Source organism: Geotrypetes seraphini, chromosome 3 (assembly GCF_902459505.1).
Source record: "Geotrypetes seraphini chromosome 3, aGeoSer1.1, whole genome shotgun sequence".
Taxonomy (NCBI): Eukaryota; Metazoa; Chordata; class Amphibia; order Gymnophiona; family Dermophiidae; genus Geotrypetes; species Geotrypetes seraphini.
Window position 1 is genome coordinate 207,778,405 of NC_047086.1, and position 18,103 is coordinate 207,796,507.

General features: G+C 41.0%; 1 protein-coding gene across 1 annotated transcript in view; it reads right to left on the bottom strand.

Moving 5' to 3' along the window:
• Nucleotides 1-6,761: 6,761 nt before the first annotated feature.
• Nucleotides 6,762-18,103, bottom strand: part of TSPAN31 (tetraspanin 31) — a 91,516-nt gene continuing 80,174 nt past the window's right edge. The window contains exons 5-6 of the mRNA XM_033936508.1: nucleotides 16,195-16,305; nucleotides 6,762-10,234 (exon numbers count right to left, since the gene is read on the bottom strand). Coding sequence (XP_033792399.1) covers nucleotides 10,160-10,234; nucleotides 16,195-16,305 — 186 coding nt within the window. The 3' untranslated portion in view covers nucleotides 6,762-10,159. The remainder of the gene's footprint in view (nucleotides 10,235-16,194; nucleotides 16,306-18,103) is intronic.

Genomic DNA, 18,103 nt, shown 5'->3' on the forward strand with positions numbered 1-18,103 from the left:
GTAACTGGTCTTGACCAGTTGATTTTTTATTTTTTCAAATTGCTAAAAGTGATCACCTTTTTTTGTGCAGTGGGATAGGGTTAATGCATCAATTGGTCGGCTAGTTTGCATGGTATTTTAATATAAAAGCTTATTTGCATGGCTGAGTGAGATCAGGCAAAAAAAAAAAAGTGGTGATCCATTTTGTGCATTGGGTTGACAAATTTGATTCACTTTACCAGTCAAAACCGGTTTAGCAATGAAAGTTAAGATTGCTGACATTAGTACATCTAGCTCTTAGTTTTTTCCACATATAGCCATATAAATAGATAACTTTATACAGATACTCTCCTATTGTAAACTTAAGCCTGCAATTCATTAATTGAATGGTGTGGAAAAATGCTGGCTTCCAGATCCTCTCCCACCCAATCAAGCAGCTTTTCAGAATGTCCACAAGGCATTTGCACAGGAAGGCAATAATGTACGCATATCTCTGATATATTTACTTTAGATAGCCAGAAAACCTGTTTGACTACTGATCCAAGACATACGCTTTCAACAGGGGCCACATAACACTTGTGGTGCAATGTTTGTTTCAAGTGGCTGTATCAACCAACCAACAGCTGCTTAACAGGGATGAAATAGGTATGTGTTACCTTCCCCCCTTGAATGATAAGTTTAAAGATATGGTGCACTTCTAAGTGCTGAAAATAGGTTGAAGAAATGCTAGATTTATTAAAAAATGGAGTAAGCAGCTCTCTAAATAATTTGGGCCTGGAGCAATGCTGACCGCTCTTAGCCCGTAGGCTTGTACAGTGAGGGGACATTGCTGAACAGTGATGGTAATCCCATACATTTCTGGAGAGAGAAATCAGAACAGACTGCAGTCTATTGGGACATGATTAAATACATGCTTTCAGGTGAATTGACAAGTGTTTGGTGGGGAATTAAAAGTAATGGAAGTGCTGCCAGCTAACAAGGTATGTGAGGTATAGTGCCTACAAATTTCAATATGGATAGATGGGGGTAATATTTATCAGCAGGTAAACACAAGGTGAATGAGACAAACTAGAGTAGAGGAGAAAAATAACATTTGAAAAAAGACAGAACTTGGCTATAGCTGTATATATATATATGTATATATACATATACTGTATATATATATATATATATATACAGTAGTCATGAGGCTTCTACAGCTGTCAAGATCAGAATTACAGCACCCACCTTAATTCTGCGAGCACTAGAGAAATGGTCGTGGACACTTGGAATGCGCTACCGGAGGAAGTGATCAGGCAGAATACGGTACAAGGATTCAAACAGGGATTGGATGGATTCCTGAGGGATAAAGGGATCGTGGGATACTGAGGGAGGAGCTGGGAGGTAACACAAGTATAGGAAGTAAATCAGGTAATGAGTATAAACTAACCTGGCCGTGCATGTGCAAGACCAGAGGGCTAGGACTTCGATAGGAAGGCAGGACTTAAAAGGGAAACCAAGGTGACAAGGGAGCCCCTTCTGATGATTCAGACAGGTCTTGACCTGTTTTGGGCCGCCGCGGGAGCAGACTGCTGGGCGGGATGGACCTGTGGTCTGACCCAGCGGAGGCACTGCTTATGTTCTTATGGATGCCTGATCACTTTAGTAGTTTGAGTTCAATGGCACATGCAAACTGCAGTAATAACAAAGAGGCCTTTTTCAGAGTGGCACTATAGTTGTGCCCTTTACTATAGGAAACTTTTGCAGCCCTGTTAGATGAACATAGCATTTATTTAATGGATTTTTCACTCATGCAATTGATAACAGCAATGGCAGTTATGAATGTTTATTTTTTCATTTTGACTCCTTAAAAAATTCTATCAGAAACACCCCACTTTGGGGTGGCTTGTTTCCAAGCAGGACTAAATCAAAATGTAAAAATTACAGACCCAAGGAGCAAAGTGGAAGCCAAAGTATTAGACAAGATAAAATGTAGGGAAGATTCAACAATGAATCTAGTAAAGGGATGGGAGCATTGTAATCCCTTATTGTTCTTCTGAAGATGTAATGAATTTTGTAAATAAGGGGAACCATGGACTCAGGAAATTTAGAAAGGCATGGGATTTAGAGAAAGTGTTCTGTTGTGAGTTGATAACTGGTTAACGATCTGGAGGTAGAAACAATGGCAGATAAAGGCCAAATGGCCCATCACTATCTCCTTTCCTTAAGAGATCACACTTGCCTGTCCCATACTTTCTTGAATTAGACAGTCTTTGTCTCCACCACCACTACCAGGAGCCTATTCCACACATCTACCATTCTTTTTTGAAGAAAAAAAAAAAAAAGTATATCCTGAGCCTATTGCCCCTTTAATTTTGTCTTATACCCTATGATTCTGGATTTTCCTTCATTTGAAAAAGGCATCGCATCTTGTACATTTATGCATTAACAGTACAGTATTTAGATGTATCTCTCATCTCATATCCCCTTTCTCCCACCTTTCCAGAGTATACAGTACATACTGAGGTCTATAAGCCTGTTCCCATTTGCTTTATAACAGAGACTACTGACCAATTTTTTTTAACAGCTTGGCCAACTCCATCCTATTTCTGTCCTCTTGGGGTTTCTGCAGCTGGCATTGTGCTTGTTGCAGGTTTCCAGGTCTAGTTGCAACTTAGGTAGAAACTGAAGTTTCAACCATCATGCGGTGCCTTTCTTCAGGGTCTGCTGTGAGGGCTGCAGTTTGTCCAATGACCTGTTTGGGAACAGGGCAGAATTTTGGTGGGAAAATCAGAATTTTTTTCCCCATTGAATGAAAAGTCTCTGGTGAGTTTAAAGATGTTCTCCCTGTGAAGCTGGGTTATATGTTCTCTCATGGGTTCTGCAGGTTTCCAGATCTTAGGTAGAAACAGATATTTCAGCCATCATGCAGTTTTTATTCCAGTCCATCACTTTAGGGTCCCTACCGAAAGCACTCAGTTTATTTATCAGCCACTGGGAACTATGTCAAAGGCTTTGCTAAAATCCAAATACACCATATCTAGCACCTATCCCATATCCAACTTTGATCACCTAGACTAAGAACGCAGATTTGTCTGACAAGACCTGCCTCTTGTAAAACTATGCTGCATCAGGACCTGTTTCTAGAAATCTTACTATTTTCCACTTAAAAAGCATTTCCATTAGTTTACTCACTGCTGAGGTCAGGCTAACTGGCCTGTAATTCCCAACCTCCTCCTTCCACTCTTGTGCAGAGAGACCATATCTGCCCTTCTCCACTGGGACTACTCAACTCTAAAGAAGCATTGAAAAGATGAGACAACGGACCTGCCAGAACCTCTCAGTTCTTTGAGTACCCTCAGATATATCCCATCAGGCCCCATTGCTTTATCCATTTTTAATGTAGCTAGCTCCTCACAAAGAGTCTTCTGAGAATCTGTCCTGCTCTACCACACATCCATTCCCATTTGTGTTTTCTACGATCCTACCCCCGGTCTTTAATTGTTAAGCAGTTCAGCCTTATTGCTAAATCTGACCCTCTCTGAGCACAATACAAAAACACTTATCCACACCCTCATCACCTTGTGCTTAGATTACTGCAATTTGCTACTCTCAGGCCTTCCACTTAGAAATCTCGCTCCCCTCCAATTTGCCCGGAATTCAGCTGTACAATTTATATTCCAGGAGCGACGCTTTTCTCACATTAACCCTCTCCTAGAGGTCACTTCATTGGCTTCCCATCCATTTCAGACTACAATTCAAACTCCTCTTACTGACCTACAAATGCACTCACTCAGCAACCCCTATCTCTCTTCACTTATCTCCCCCCTATGATTCCCCCCCTCCCCCGTGAGCTCCACTCAGGTGGTAAGTCCCTCCTATCGGTGCTCTTTTCAACAGCTAACTCCAGACTCCGTCCTTTCTGCCTTGCTGTGCTGTTTGCTTGAAACTACGGGCTCTATCTCTGGCCGTGTTCAAGCCCCAGTTAAAAGCCCACCTCTTTGTGAGTGCATTCAACTCCTAACTCCTTTCATCTTGTATTCTGCATCCCCAACCCCATATGTCGTTGTCTGTCTGTCCCAAGTTAGATTGTAAGATCTTTAGAGCAGGGGCTGTCTATAAATTTCAAAATGTACAGCACATATTTGTCTTCACCCTTGAGCCTCTAAATGCCTTTCTGAGTTTCTCCCATCATTTATGTATCTAAAAAACAGTCTTGTCCCCCCACTTTTAGCATATTGATTCTTTTCTTCCATTTGCATCTTTGCATTTGACAGCTTTTCCGACTTCTCATAGCTTATCCACATACTTTTTTTTTGCCTGTTTCCTCTTTCTGCGCTGTAATTTAAGAAGGCTATCCTTTTTTTCTTTACCTTTTCAGCTACTACATTTAAGAAACAAAGTGGCCTTCTTTTCTAACATAAAGGGGTATTGCCTTTAAAATAGCTCTTTTCAGTTTTGCTCACTGCTGTTCCCATCCAACTAATTCCTCCTTTAGGTAGTCTCCCATCTTACCAAAGTTAGTTCTTTTGAAGTCTAGAACCTTCAGTCTTGACTAAGTCGTCAACCTCCTGCATCTTAATATTGAACCATAGCACTAGAAAGAATTAAACTAATTTTAGACCCAGAAATAAGATTGATCTCTATAAAGATATAATTAATATGTGACTTGGTAACTTCTTTGATTAATCTTTCAAGCAATGCTACTAACAATTTGCATAAGGTTAGATCTGTATATAATCTACCTAAAGAGTGGGTTTAAGAAGTTAAGCTTAGGGTAAGCTGGTAAGGGAAAACGGATACAGTAAACAGTTCTTTTCTATAAAATGTATCTAAAGTTATCAGTAAACTTTGGTTTTATTTCTATGTATAAAGAAAAGAACTCTCCTTTTGTATAAATCAAAAGACCACTAATAAAAAAAAAAAGTCTGAACCTAGTAACCTCACTCAGTAATGATTCTCTCAGTAGCATTAATTGGAAGAGAGTTGTATAGTTAGTGTAAGCCTAGCACTGGGTAGGAAGGCCTAAACAACCTGAGGGACAGTTTTGGCTGTGAAACCAATCTCCAATGCTATTATATTAAAACACCTTATAGTGATGGGGCTAAGCGCACAAGACAATCGCACACGAACAAAGGAGCTCAGACAAATGCGCGCAGGACATCAGCGTGCTGGATTAAAAGTTAAAGTTAAAGTGCTTTGAGGGGGGGAACCCCCACTTTACTAAAACAGGGAAAAATTACATTTTCCTCTGTAATGGGGAGGTGGGTTCCCCCCCCCCCCGAACCCTCCCAACGGTAGCTCTAACACTTCTAAAGTGGGGTGGGTCCCTCACACACACACCCTCGGAGCACTTTAAATTTAACTTTTAATCCGGTGTGCTGATGTCCTGCATTTGTCTGAGCTTCTTTGTCCGCACGCTTTCATCTATGTACCCTATATACATCTCTGCTTGTAAGAGAGCCTGCTTACTAGAGCAGGTGACTGCTTTAGCTATAGGTAAAAAAAGGTGGGGGAGGGGAAGGAAGCTAATACAAAATACTTATCATATATACTTGAATATAAGGCAATCCGAATATAAGGTGAGATCTCCATTTCCCCCCCCCAAAAAAAAAAAAAAAAGAGGAGGAAAAATGGTTGATTCGAATGTAAGATGGAGACTTAATATTCAAGTGCCATGCCTTGCCACGATCTGCACCTTGTCCCCTCCTTCACACCCTCCCCTGCCAGGCTCTGCAACCTGTCCCACCTTCCTACCCTGTACCCCCTCTGGTGGACTAGTGGTAGGCCAGCAGCCATTAAGAGAGAGGCGCGGGGCCGGGAACACAAAAAGCTCGGTCTTGTCAGGTGCGCTGCTGGCCGCAGAGGCAGACAGCCAGGGATGGAGAGGCTCAGCATGGGGCAGGTGCGAGGAAAGATCGCTCCTGCCCCACACACCGCTAGACCACCAGGGATTAAAAATGGCAAAAAAGGAATGTGCGTTGGGGGGGGTGTTTAAATAAAACTGTTAGTCAGCCGTGATGGGCAGGATCCCTCCTGTCCCGGCCTACCAGGTCATAAGGCAGGCCGGTTGAGGCCTGCAACAAGTCCGGGAGGAGGTTGGGTGATGACCTGAATATGGGACGAGACCCCCATTTTTGGGCCCAAAAATCTCATCCTATATTTGAGTATATACGGTAACTTTATTTCTTTTTTTATTTATTAGAAGTCATTGATAAATATCTAATTCTACCAAGACTTGTAGTAAACAAACAGGAGAAGCAGTGCACAAAGATTAGACCAAGTCAAAATTTTGAAGTATAGGGCAACTGGCTAGCTTTCCTAAGAGTGATCAATAGTGAACATCCTGTGTTGGGCCTAATGTTCAAGTTATTCATTAATGACCTAAAAAAAAGGGAGCAATAGATGGGGTGATAAAAATTTGCCTAATGCACAAAATTATTCAAAGTAGTTTAAAATGAGTAGACATAAGATAAGCCTCAAGAATTCTTCAAAGACTGGGGCACTGAACGACAGCACGGCAGACTGAATTTAAAGTAAAAATAGATAGTTTAGTAAAAATCTTACTCCTCTAAACCCAAATTTCCACCTTGGTGCTATTGCATGGATTTTCATGTCTTCTTTTTTATACAGTTCATTAAACTGTAATATCGTTTCATTTTGGTTTTTCCTTTGCCCTTCTCTTTTCCACCCTTCTTTGTGCCTTGTATATATTTTCTTTGTTTTACCCTCTACTTAGTATTATGTAAACTATTTTAGCCATCTTAAGATAGGTGATCAAACAAAGGTGAAATGTTTGAAACTGTATTCATCACTGAAAGATTTATTTAAATACCTTTTTACAATGGAAGGTACTTTGAGAGAATCTACTGCATGCCAGTGATATACTGTATATACATTACAGTGAATAGACAATTGCAATTCATATTTATCTCTTAGAAATGTGTAGGTAGATCAGCAAAATGTGGGAAACACATCCCAACAACTTGTATCTAGCATTTTGCTCTCATTGTGTTAACAGCTGGCCACCTCGATTCCAATCCCACTTAGCACACTTAAATATTCCATGGAACAAGATGACCAGTGCCTGAAAAAACATTTTCTAGATAAATGGACTTGCTGTGCCTGCCTAAGTCTTGTTCTTTTCAAAGTTCAACTCCAAAAATGGTAGACTGCATCCGGAACTTTTCCCTCCTATGATCTCCCAATCCTGCTCAATTGAAGAGTCTTCTGTCCGTGGGCATCTTGGTACTGACCTGCAGCACCCCTGCTGTTCAATAGTCTTTCCTAAAGCAAAGCCACCTTTACCTGGGTTAAGGTTCTGAGAAGCCAAAACGTGCAGACTGAGCCACAGCTCAAAGCCTCCAACTGTACTCAAGTCAGGGCTTGAACCAGGGCTTCTAGAGCTTACAGCTACAGTCACACACTACCACTTCTCCCAGGAAGTTCTTCATTCACTGCTCATAGGAGCACCTATATCCTACAACTTAGCTTTACAAGTACCTTAAAAGGTTAATACTGCTCTTGCAACCTACTGCTATCCTATTTAGAAAAGAAATCCTTCAAAAATGCATTTATCACTTCTCTATATGTTCTTTGACTAGATTTCTTTTTCTAAGCTTCTATAAATAAGATCAAAGCTTTCTTGCTGAACTGTCAGCAGTCAATAAAACATGCTACTGTAATGCAAGTGTACCAGATACTTTCTTAATGCAGTCTGGACAACATATGGGCTTCCAAGGTCACAGCTTTGGCTATTTTATATTGGTCCAATTTGAAGGATAAATTAAAGATTAAAACCTCCAAAGAATCCAGTTTTTTTCCAAACTGATGTAACTAATCCATCTGAATGAATTGATAAATCCAAGCCACTGTCAATTCTAGCTCACAATACATGAGTTTATTCAAAATTACTACGTAAGCCAAGGTTGCTTGTGGTAGCTCGGCATACACCAAAACAAAGCCTAACATCAAAATACACGATACTGTCTCACCAATTTAACTCAAAGTTTCAGTGTCTGGATGAGGTAATGGAGCAAAGGTTCTTGGAGAGTTTCATGTGTCAGGGCAATCCAAGATTCAAAAATGTTGAACTACAGTATTTGATGTACTGGAGGACACTGCATGGCCCATGTTACCCAAATTCATGGTTAAATACATTTTCTTTCCTAGTGGTAGGAGACAAGCAAGTAGGTATTCTATGAATTAGGACAAATTAATATTTAGTTCAGCTCACTTCTTCCCCTGCCCCAACATTCTCTTCATCAACAAATAAACTGAAGCCTTTTACTGATTACCAAAGAAACCCCAAACCATTGTGCTGAATTATATTTTTAAATCTCTGCTTTTATATTTTGGAAACTGAGACGTGGGAGTGGGAGGTGGTGGTTGTTTTGGTTTTTGTTTTTTTGCAGGGCTGTATTGCTCCAATTTGGGTCTCCTCTGGCTCCTTCGCTGAGTTCAGCGATGCCCTATCAGCCATCAGTTACTTTACTGTAAACCAGTGGTTCCCAAACTGTGAGCCCTAAATGGTGTCATATCCTCAGAGATTGGGGGTTAGAGAAAAAAAAAACCCCACACCTCTAAAGTCTTGAGTTGTAGCGAGAGCTAACATGGGACCTAGGGTATAAGCCAGTGCACATTCACATCATGACTCTACCTTGACAGGGTTGGAAATTCATACAGCATATCAAGGACCTACAAGCACACAAATAATCAAGCCCTGCTTTGAATGAGTGGGGAAGGAGAAAGAGAGAAGGGCAAATGATGAACCTATTTTATGTTGTCAGCAGCTAGGATCACATATTTTCTCACTTGTTAAAATGGGGTTACACTGGATTTAAAAAAAAGTTTGAGAAACATTGGTGTTAACAAAAAAAATTTAGACAAATGATTTGTTACCCTTAGATCTGTATTACTAGTAAAATGACCAAGTTTTAGGTCTGTTTAAAACAAGATTTAAAATAAGGCATCTTTAAAATTTCAAGAAGACATCAATTAGCATTGTCTAAAAATGCCCCCATCATGTTCTCCTTTTTCAGCATTTTGGGAAAATAAAACATTGATTTCTTTTTGTCACCAGTTCTTTCAAAAGGAATTCTGGGTTTTTTTTCCTTCTGCCTCAAAGTTTCAAACATTAGTAGATATCAGCTATCAAACAAATTCTGAAGGCCGACAACTCTGTCTAGAACTCCTAAAGGGCCTCCCACATCACTGGCCGTGACTGATGCACATACTCAGTTACTAGCTTTAAAAAGGACACTACATACCACACTACCAAATAAAAATATTTCCATCAGAGCCAAGACAGTGGCAGAGCCTATAGTTCCTGAAGCAATGCTGAACTAATCAAAGCTGCAGCCGCTTTAAAAATAAAATCGATCCAGTTCCTGGAAGAGTCGAACCCGGTTCTGATTTTCTGAACTTCTATCCACAGGTACTTGTAGTTCTAGCTCTGTCCATTTCCAATCAGAACTGCAAGCAGAAGAATGCAGTCAGCGGAGATCAAAGTCAGGATGGATTGAGATTACCCTCCAACAACTGGGTCACAACACTTCTCTAGTACAGCTGCAATGCCACCTTGCAAATATATGGAGTGGCATAACAGATCCAGTCACTCTTTTGCGCAGAGCAGCTTTGCAGATATACGCCCAAATTAAGAAAATAGTGTCCGTATTCTTGGTAGGTTTAGAAATCGAAGACTTAGTACACTGCACCCCCCTGAAACTGATGACTATGCTTTGTGATCTGTTTTTTTAAATAGCGGTAGCTAAATTCTTGAAGAGATGTGCAGACATGGGATAAAAAGGATAATGCCTCACCTATTCCCGGTAAACACACTGCAAATTAAACAAGAATGTGCTAGGAGTGTGTCCAAACACCATTTGTGGCCTTGGCTCAGGTGCTGTGTATACTTGTTTTTTCTGTCATAAGGCAAAACATCACATTAAGAACAGAACTCTACATAATCTGACAAATTATTGTACCAGCTTTTTGGAATAAAAGCAGAGAGCCTCCCACCCTCTCCCTTGAACATACAAGTTATGCTTAGTGATGATACCGCCCTGGAAATAAGCAGCCTTGAGCTGCTTTTCTTGCCCCTTTTACAGAGATTGACCCTCCATAGCATAAGATACTAGAGCTACAGGGAAGGGGCTGGAGAGGAAGAGTCACTCTACGTGGTGGAAGGACTGCTATTGTTCTATAAGAAGGCACTAGGATTTGCTCTGGGGTCCTTCTGGTTCCTGTATCGTATAGCCAGCCATACACCAAGTATCTATAAAAAGAAAGAGAAAAGTTAGCAGTGGAGCAAGGGTTTGCATTATAGTTTTAGTTTATGTGCTTGATTAATCACTTTTCACCAAATACCAAAAAAATATCAGCACACAGTTAATGTCAGCACTTTCAGTTATCTTGTCCTCATCTTACTCCTTAGCAATAAGCATTTCAATTTTTTCAGTTGTTCATCTTTGTATTGTGTGATTGTATGTATATGTATATTGTATGTATATATATATATATACACACACACATGTATATAAGTAGTATATATACATATATCTATAATAATAAAACGCTAAGCGCGCATGCGCACTCCTACCTGCATGATACATGATCCGTGAACCGTAGGTCCCTGGCTGACAGGAGTGCGCATGTGCGCTTCGACTCACCCCTCACCCGGCTCCAGCTGCGTCCGCAGTACTCTAAACACGCTGCTTCGCGGCCTTCTACTGCCCTGATTTCCTCTGCCATGTCCCTGATGACATCGAGACAGAGACGCGACAGAGGAAATCACCATCGAGACAGAGACGCGACAGAGGAAATCACGGGCAGAAGTCCACGAAGCAGCGTGTTTAGAGTACTGCGGACGCTGCTGGAGCCGGGAGGTTTGTAGGTCGTCTCGCGGTGGGAGGGTCAGATGGGAGGGCCAGTTGGGTCTGCTGCACGGCGGTGGTAGTGGGGGGGGGGGAGATGGAAACATGCTGCTCAACGGTTCTACTGCACAAGGGGGATGGGAGGAAGGGAGGGATAGAAAAATGCCGGGTTCTACTGTACGGGGGGATGGGGGTAGAAATGGAGGGGGATGGGAGGGAGGGAGGCAGGCAGGCTGGCTTCGGAGGTGGGGGTGAGAAAGTCTGGAAGGCAGTGAGGGGGACATAGGAAGGAGGCACTGGGGGCACTAAGGACACAGGAAGGAGGCACTGGGGCACTAAGAACATGAAGAGACACTGGGGACACTAAGAACATGAGAAGGAGACACTGGGGGCACTAAGGACGTAGGAAGGGGTACTAAGGACATGGGAAGGAGGCACTGGGGGTACTAAGGATATAGAAAAGGGCACTAAGGACATAGGAAGGAGGCACTGAGGGCACTAAGGACATAGGAAGGAGGCACTGAGGGCACTAAGGACATACGATGGGACACTAAGGACATAGGAAAGCAGCAGTGTGGCACTAAGGACATAGGAAGGAGGCACTGAAGACACTAAGGATATAGGATGGGACACTATGGACATAGGAAGGGGGCCACGGAGAGACAGGCAGGCATGGCGCAACAGAGAAATACAGCAGGCAGGGGGCCAGGGAGCCAGAAAAAAGACAGACAGGGGGCCAGGGGGAGACACAGACAAAGAATGACAGACAGCGTCCAAAGAGAGAGAGACAAAGAAAAAAAACCCAGACATCTCTCTAGCACCCGTTAATGTAACGGGCTTAAAACACTAGTGTGAATATGAAAAAAAAAATAAAAAATATATATATATATATATATATATATATATATATATATATATATATACACACACACACACATATATACATACATACACACCTACATACACATACGCACACATACATATATGCATATATATGTGTGTATATATGTATCTATACTAAAACCCTAGCCACGCATGTGCACTTGAAACGCCATACCTCCATGCCTCTGCATGCGCAGTAGAGTAACCAACCGAGCAGGGAAGCGTTTCAGTGCAGTGGCAACAGTCCTGACCCACCAACCCCCCATTTCTTACCCAAAGCAGCAGTGGCAGCGCTATAAACAGGCTGTTCGCGGCAAGCCCAGGCAGGGCCTTTCCTCTTCCGTATCACTTTGGGTGCTAGAATATATATGTGTGTGTGTCTGTCTTTATTTCTTTTTCCTTAGCCGCTTTCTGTATTTGTCTTTTTCTTTCTGTCTTTCTTTTGGCTGTCCACCACCACCCCTTGTGTGCTCCCCCTGTCCATTCTCCCTTCCTTGCCAGAATCTCAGGAGGCTGAGTGTTGAGTTCCAATTCTCAGCTATGCTCGATATTGATTTGGTACCAAAAAGCTTTTCAAATTGTAGTTTGCGGTCTTTAAGTGACCTCTTTTTGCATATAGAGACAGAGGACACAGATAATGTCCCAAGGGAAGATCGTGCCTAACGAACTTATTGCACTTCTTCGAAGGGATCAACAAACGGATGGACAAAGGAGACCCCATAGACATCATATATCTAGATTTCCAAAAAGCCTTTGACAAGGTGCCCCATGAACGTCTACTCCGGAAACTGAAGAACCATGGGGTGGAAGGAGACGTACATAGATGGATCAGAAACTGGTTGGAGGGTAGAAAACAAAGGGTAGGAGTGAAGGGCCACTACTCTGACTGGAGGAGGGTCACGAGTGGTGTCCCGCAGGGCTCGGTGCTCGGGCCGCTGCTATTTAATATCTTCATAAATGATCTAGAAACAGGAACGAAGTGCGAGATAATAAAATTTGCGGACGACACCAAACTATTTAATGGAGCTCGGACTACAGAGGACTACGAAAAGTTGCAAAGGGACTTGAACAAATTAGAAGAATGGGCGGCGAAATGGCAGATGAAGTTCAATATTGAAAAATGTAAAGTATTACATGTGGGGAGCAGAAACTCGAGGTACAACTATACAATGGGAGGGATGTTATTGAATAAGAGTACCCAGGAAAGGGACTTGGGGGTAATGGTGGACATGACAATGAAGCCGTCGGCACAGTGTGCAGCGGCCGCTAAGAGAGCGAATAGAATGCTTGGTATAATCAAAAAGGGTATTACAGCCAGAACGAAAGAAGTTATCCTGCCGTTGTATCGGGCGATGGTGCGCCCGCATTTGGAGTACTGCGTCCAATATTGGTCGCCGTATCTTAAGAAGGATATGGTGTTAGTCGAGAGGGTTCAAAGGAGAGCAACACGTCTGATAATAGGTATGGAAAACCTGTCATATTCTGAGAGATTGGAGAAGCTGGGTCTCTTTTCCCTGGAGAAGAGGAGACTTAGAGGGGATATGATAGAGACTTACAAGATCATGAAGGGCATAGAGAGAGTAGAGAGGGACAGATTCTTCGAACTTTCGAAAAATAAGAGAACAAGAGGGCATTCGGAAAAGTTGAAAGGGGACAGATTCAAAACAAATGCTAGGAAGTTCTTCTTTACCCAACGTGTGGTGGACACCTGGAATGCGCTTCCAGAGGACGTTATAAGGCAGAGTACGGTACTGGGGTTCAAGAAAGGATTAGACAAATTCCTACTGGAAATGGGGATAGAGAGGTATAGATAGAAGATTACTGCACAGGTCCTGGACCTGTTGGGCCGCCGCGTGAGCGGACTGCTGGGCACGATGGACCTCGGGTCTGACCCAGCAGAGGCATTTCTTATGTTCTTAATGTTCAGGACCAAGGCACTGAATGCACCAATTATGTGGATCAGAGCCTGAAATGGTCCGATTACATCAAAAGCATTTCTTTTTTTTTTCTTTTAATTTTAATTCTTTATTTGATTATTCATTACAATAACAAATATTCAGAAATATCCACTGAATTCTGTATATAAAATACAACTTAACATATAAAGGAAATTAATCAACAATGATAAAGTCCACATTATAATGGTCACCAGTATCAATAAAAAACTTAAAACCATCAATCTTTAACATCACAGGCAGTATTTGGCCAACTATAAATCATACACCCTCCTTCAATATATATATATAATTATTAACAATAGAAGTTAAGCTTTCAACAAAGGTTTCCCTTTAATAAAGTCTTCTAACTGGACTGGTTCAAAAAAAAATGTACTTATCACTTCCATACGAGACTAAGCACTTGCATGGGAATTTCAAAAAGAAGGCAGCTCCAGTTGCCACCACCCTAGGTTTTAACTGGAGGAATTGCTTCCTTTTAAACTTTGTATGCTTAGAGACATCTGGAAAAATTGTCACACATTGGCCACAAAACAGGTCTTGTTTTTTCAAGAAATATAATTTCAAAATAGCCTGTTTTTCCAACTCTGTTTTAAAGACCACTATTAAAGTTGCTCGTTTGTCAATTATGTCCTTAGAGGATTCAAGAACTGTGATACATTCAAACTGTCAGGTGAAACAAGTTTATCCATTTCACCCTCTTCAAGTATTTCTTTAGACACTCTTGGAATGTAATAGAGGTTATCTAATTCAAGAGTATCCACTTTAGTATGTTGTAATATATCCTTCAAGTACATTTTCAAGAGTTCTAAGGAAGACAAATAATGTGTTACAGGAAAATTTAAAAAAACGGAGGTTTTTAGCCCTTATAGAATTCTCTAGTTTTTCTAACTTAGCATGAGTCAACATACCATCTTTAATATTGGAAACAGCAGTAATTTGTAAAGTATTAACAACTTTGATGACTGGTCCGATGGATCGTCACCTTATGGCTCCTGTGTTGTTGCAAATGAAAAAGCACTCTTAATGCTTCTTTATCCTCTGGGGAACCTACACCACCTCCTCAACCACCATATTCCCCAGGGTTAGAACAGTCCCACCCAGTGTTGGAGGGAACATCTTCTTCCCCACAAACATTTTTACCTCCTGGACTAGAGAACTTAGCACAATCCCTGGAGGGACCTAAAGAACTGACCCCTGTGCAGATGGTCATAGGGCAAGGCTCTGAAGTTCTCCCTAAGGATAAAGAGATCACTCTAAACGATGTATGGCTAAGTATTAACAGAATAGAGTTATCATTACAAAAAACTGTTTTGAAATTATATCAGTTTTTCCTAGATATAACAGCAAAAATTTATGAACATGATGTTAACAGGGTGTAACAGCAAAAAAGTTAGAAAAAATAAATCAAAAGCATTTCTTAAAGCTGCTTAGTACCAATTTTGATATGGAGGGAAAAACAGCCGACACAAACTCAAAGGGCTAAATGGCCTGGGGAGCTAATGTGAAAAGAATGTGAAAATGATCAATGCTCCTGGGACGAAAAGGCCAAAGGTCAAAAACTAAAAAGTTGACCAAATTAGACCAAAGTCGGTAAGAATATAAGAAAACACTAAAAACAAAAAAGTATGACTAAATTAGACCAAAGTCGGTAAGAATATAAGAAAACACTAAAAACAAAAAAGTATGACTAAAAGAAATAAAAATAAAAATGGGAAGGCACAAAAAAAACCCCAAAAAGTCAGACGCGCTGAAGAGAACACTGAAGACACCGCTTCTCAGCTCTCAAGGAAAACTAAGAACTGCAGGTCCCATGAGCTGATGTCAGGCAGGAAGGTACTGGCATGCATGCAGTAGGGGCACTACCTTAAAAATTTTAAATGGAAGTACACTTGGTAGAGCCCTTACCAGGTTCCCTAGATGATAATATCCACGTGTGAGAATATTATACCTGCTTATCATCAGAGAAAAGAAAAAAAAGTTACCCAAATACCTCTGAACTACAACCACTGGATCGCATACATGCCTACCACAAAATTGTGATGAAAGAGAGAGCGAGAGAGAGACCCCCCAATATTGAGCAAGCTCCTTCAGTATGTCCAGGGAGCCATCATTTTTATTGTGTTTGACTCCCCTGTCATTTTGTTTGTTTGTTTCTTAAAAGAAATCTCTTAAGGGTAAGAGTAATACCATACAGGGTGGTGAAGTCACCAGGGCCTGCCTCCACTTCACAGCTTCTTTAAAATTTCAAGCTACATTGACCGACTTATGCGGATACAGCATCCCACTTCCTCTCTCACCCGCCAGGGCACAGCTTTATTGGCTGGTTGAGTGTCAAAACAGATTTATTTTCAAAGCAACCAAAATATACATATTAACCTGGTTCTTGGATCGTCTATATAAATCTAGTATCTGCTGAATGATGAGTGGACAAGCTGAAAGCCAGAGCCAATAAGCTCTGTTTAAGAGCGTAGATGCAATTTACAGAGAGACACACATTATTCAGGACATCATGTTGCAGTTACCTCTGTGAAACTGAAGAAGAGCCCTACTCCTCCCAAGATCTTCAGGGCTTCCCCTGCATGACGCAGCATCAGATCCCCACATGTCTCACACTTGTTTGCATGTATACATTCCTATTAGACAGCAGAAAAAGTATTCCGGTAAGAACAGACTCAGTACCGCTATACTGTAGGATACCGCAAACAGGTACCATCCTTCTCTCCAACACTGAAGGGGAAGAAGAACAGCCAAGTCCAGAAACCCCCAAACTTGGATCATCACTTGTAGGGATTAAGGTGCTCTTAAGATCCCTTTGAGAGAAACATACCAAAGAAATACTAACAAATAAAATCAATGCCTTTTTAACAATCTTCTTTAACAAAATAACTGGACCCCCCTTTTTCTCTCTGACATATAAAATGGTGTGCAATAATAAAAGCTGGCTTGCAAATAGGCTTATGATAAAGCTATAAAATGTGAAGGCCAAGTAAACACCAAAAAGTCCAACAGGACAGAGAACCCATGGGTATAAAACAGTACAAAAGGAAGTGGGAACAGACAATGAACACTCCACTAAAGATCACCGATGGGATAATTTTCTTCTATGTTGTCCTCTGATTTTCTTCTGTGTTCTTTTTGCTTATTTTCCTTTGGTGTGGTTTTTCTTCCCTCTTCCTCCCTTTCTTTGTTCTTTCTTTTCTCTTGGCCCCCTTTTTTTCTTTTCTTCTTTTTCCTTTTTTTCTCCTTACCTGTGGCTTTTCATATCTCGCTTTATACTCACCTTCCTCTTTCTTCAGTTCAGGTTTTACAATGCATGAAATGTTAACACTCGAGATTCTCTGTATTAACATTTTATAAAGCTGCTATTTTGTTACAAAGTTACATAGTGATACACTTGAGATTTTCTGCATTAACATTATGCATGGTTGCTAGCCTTTGAAGTTGGTTTACGCAGCTACATGTTTGCGCTCTTTTATTGTCTTATGTAAATATTATGTTATGTTGTAGTTTTGAGTTTTTAATTTTTATTTGATGTGATTTAATGTTATGTTTTTATGTTTAGTGACCCCTGATGCAGACGTTCCTCAGACACCGAAACACAATGCTGTGTCGGGTTCACAGCTTCTGCTTGTGTCCTTTTCTGAAATAAACAAGTTGGTGATCTTCAGTGGAGTGTTCATTGTCCGTTCCCACTTCCTTTTGTGCTGAACTAAAACTATAAAAAGGTCATGCAGTACATATGTAGTATGATAAATGTTCTTTGAAACATATTAAAACTATGACATCATTAATTACAGTTGGTTAACATAGGTTTTTCACTAGAAAATAAGTTTATAAAAAGTGTAGTTGCTTACCTTTAACGGAGGTTCTCTGCAGAAGCAAGCTAATGCAGCCTCTGGGTGGCTCTGTGTGTGATGCTGTCCTTTAGAGCTCAAGGAGTCCTTTGCTTAGAGAATCATCGAGCATGTTTATAGTACTTCCCTCTTCAGCTCAGTTCATAGCAAAGCAAAAAAGAAGAGTGGAAAGGGGCAGGAAAGTGTGTCTGAATTACCTGGCCTATGAAAAACCCCATTATAAGCATACAACTACACATTCTCCATCTCCATTTGGCCTTTATCTGCCATCATGTTTCTATTGGAGAGAGAAAGAGATAATGGTTACTGCGGATGGGCAGACTAGATGGGCCCACTTTTATCTGCCATCATGTTTTTGTGTTTCTAACAACAGAAGTAGTAGGTTTCCCTCTATTTCCAATTGGGAATGGTGGGTTTCAAGGTTGTAAAACTACTGCAGAGCAACAAGCCAATTATAAAACTTTAAAAAAATTTAAGATGTAACCTCAGTGCAAAAGATAAAAGCTATCAGTCTCGGTAAACCCGAGTTCCAGGCTTATACCAGTATAGAAAGGGCTATTTCTCAAGCCACTTTAGC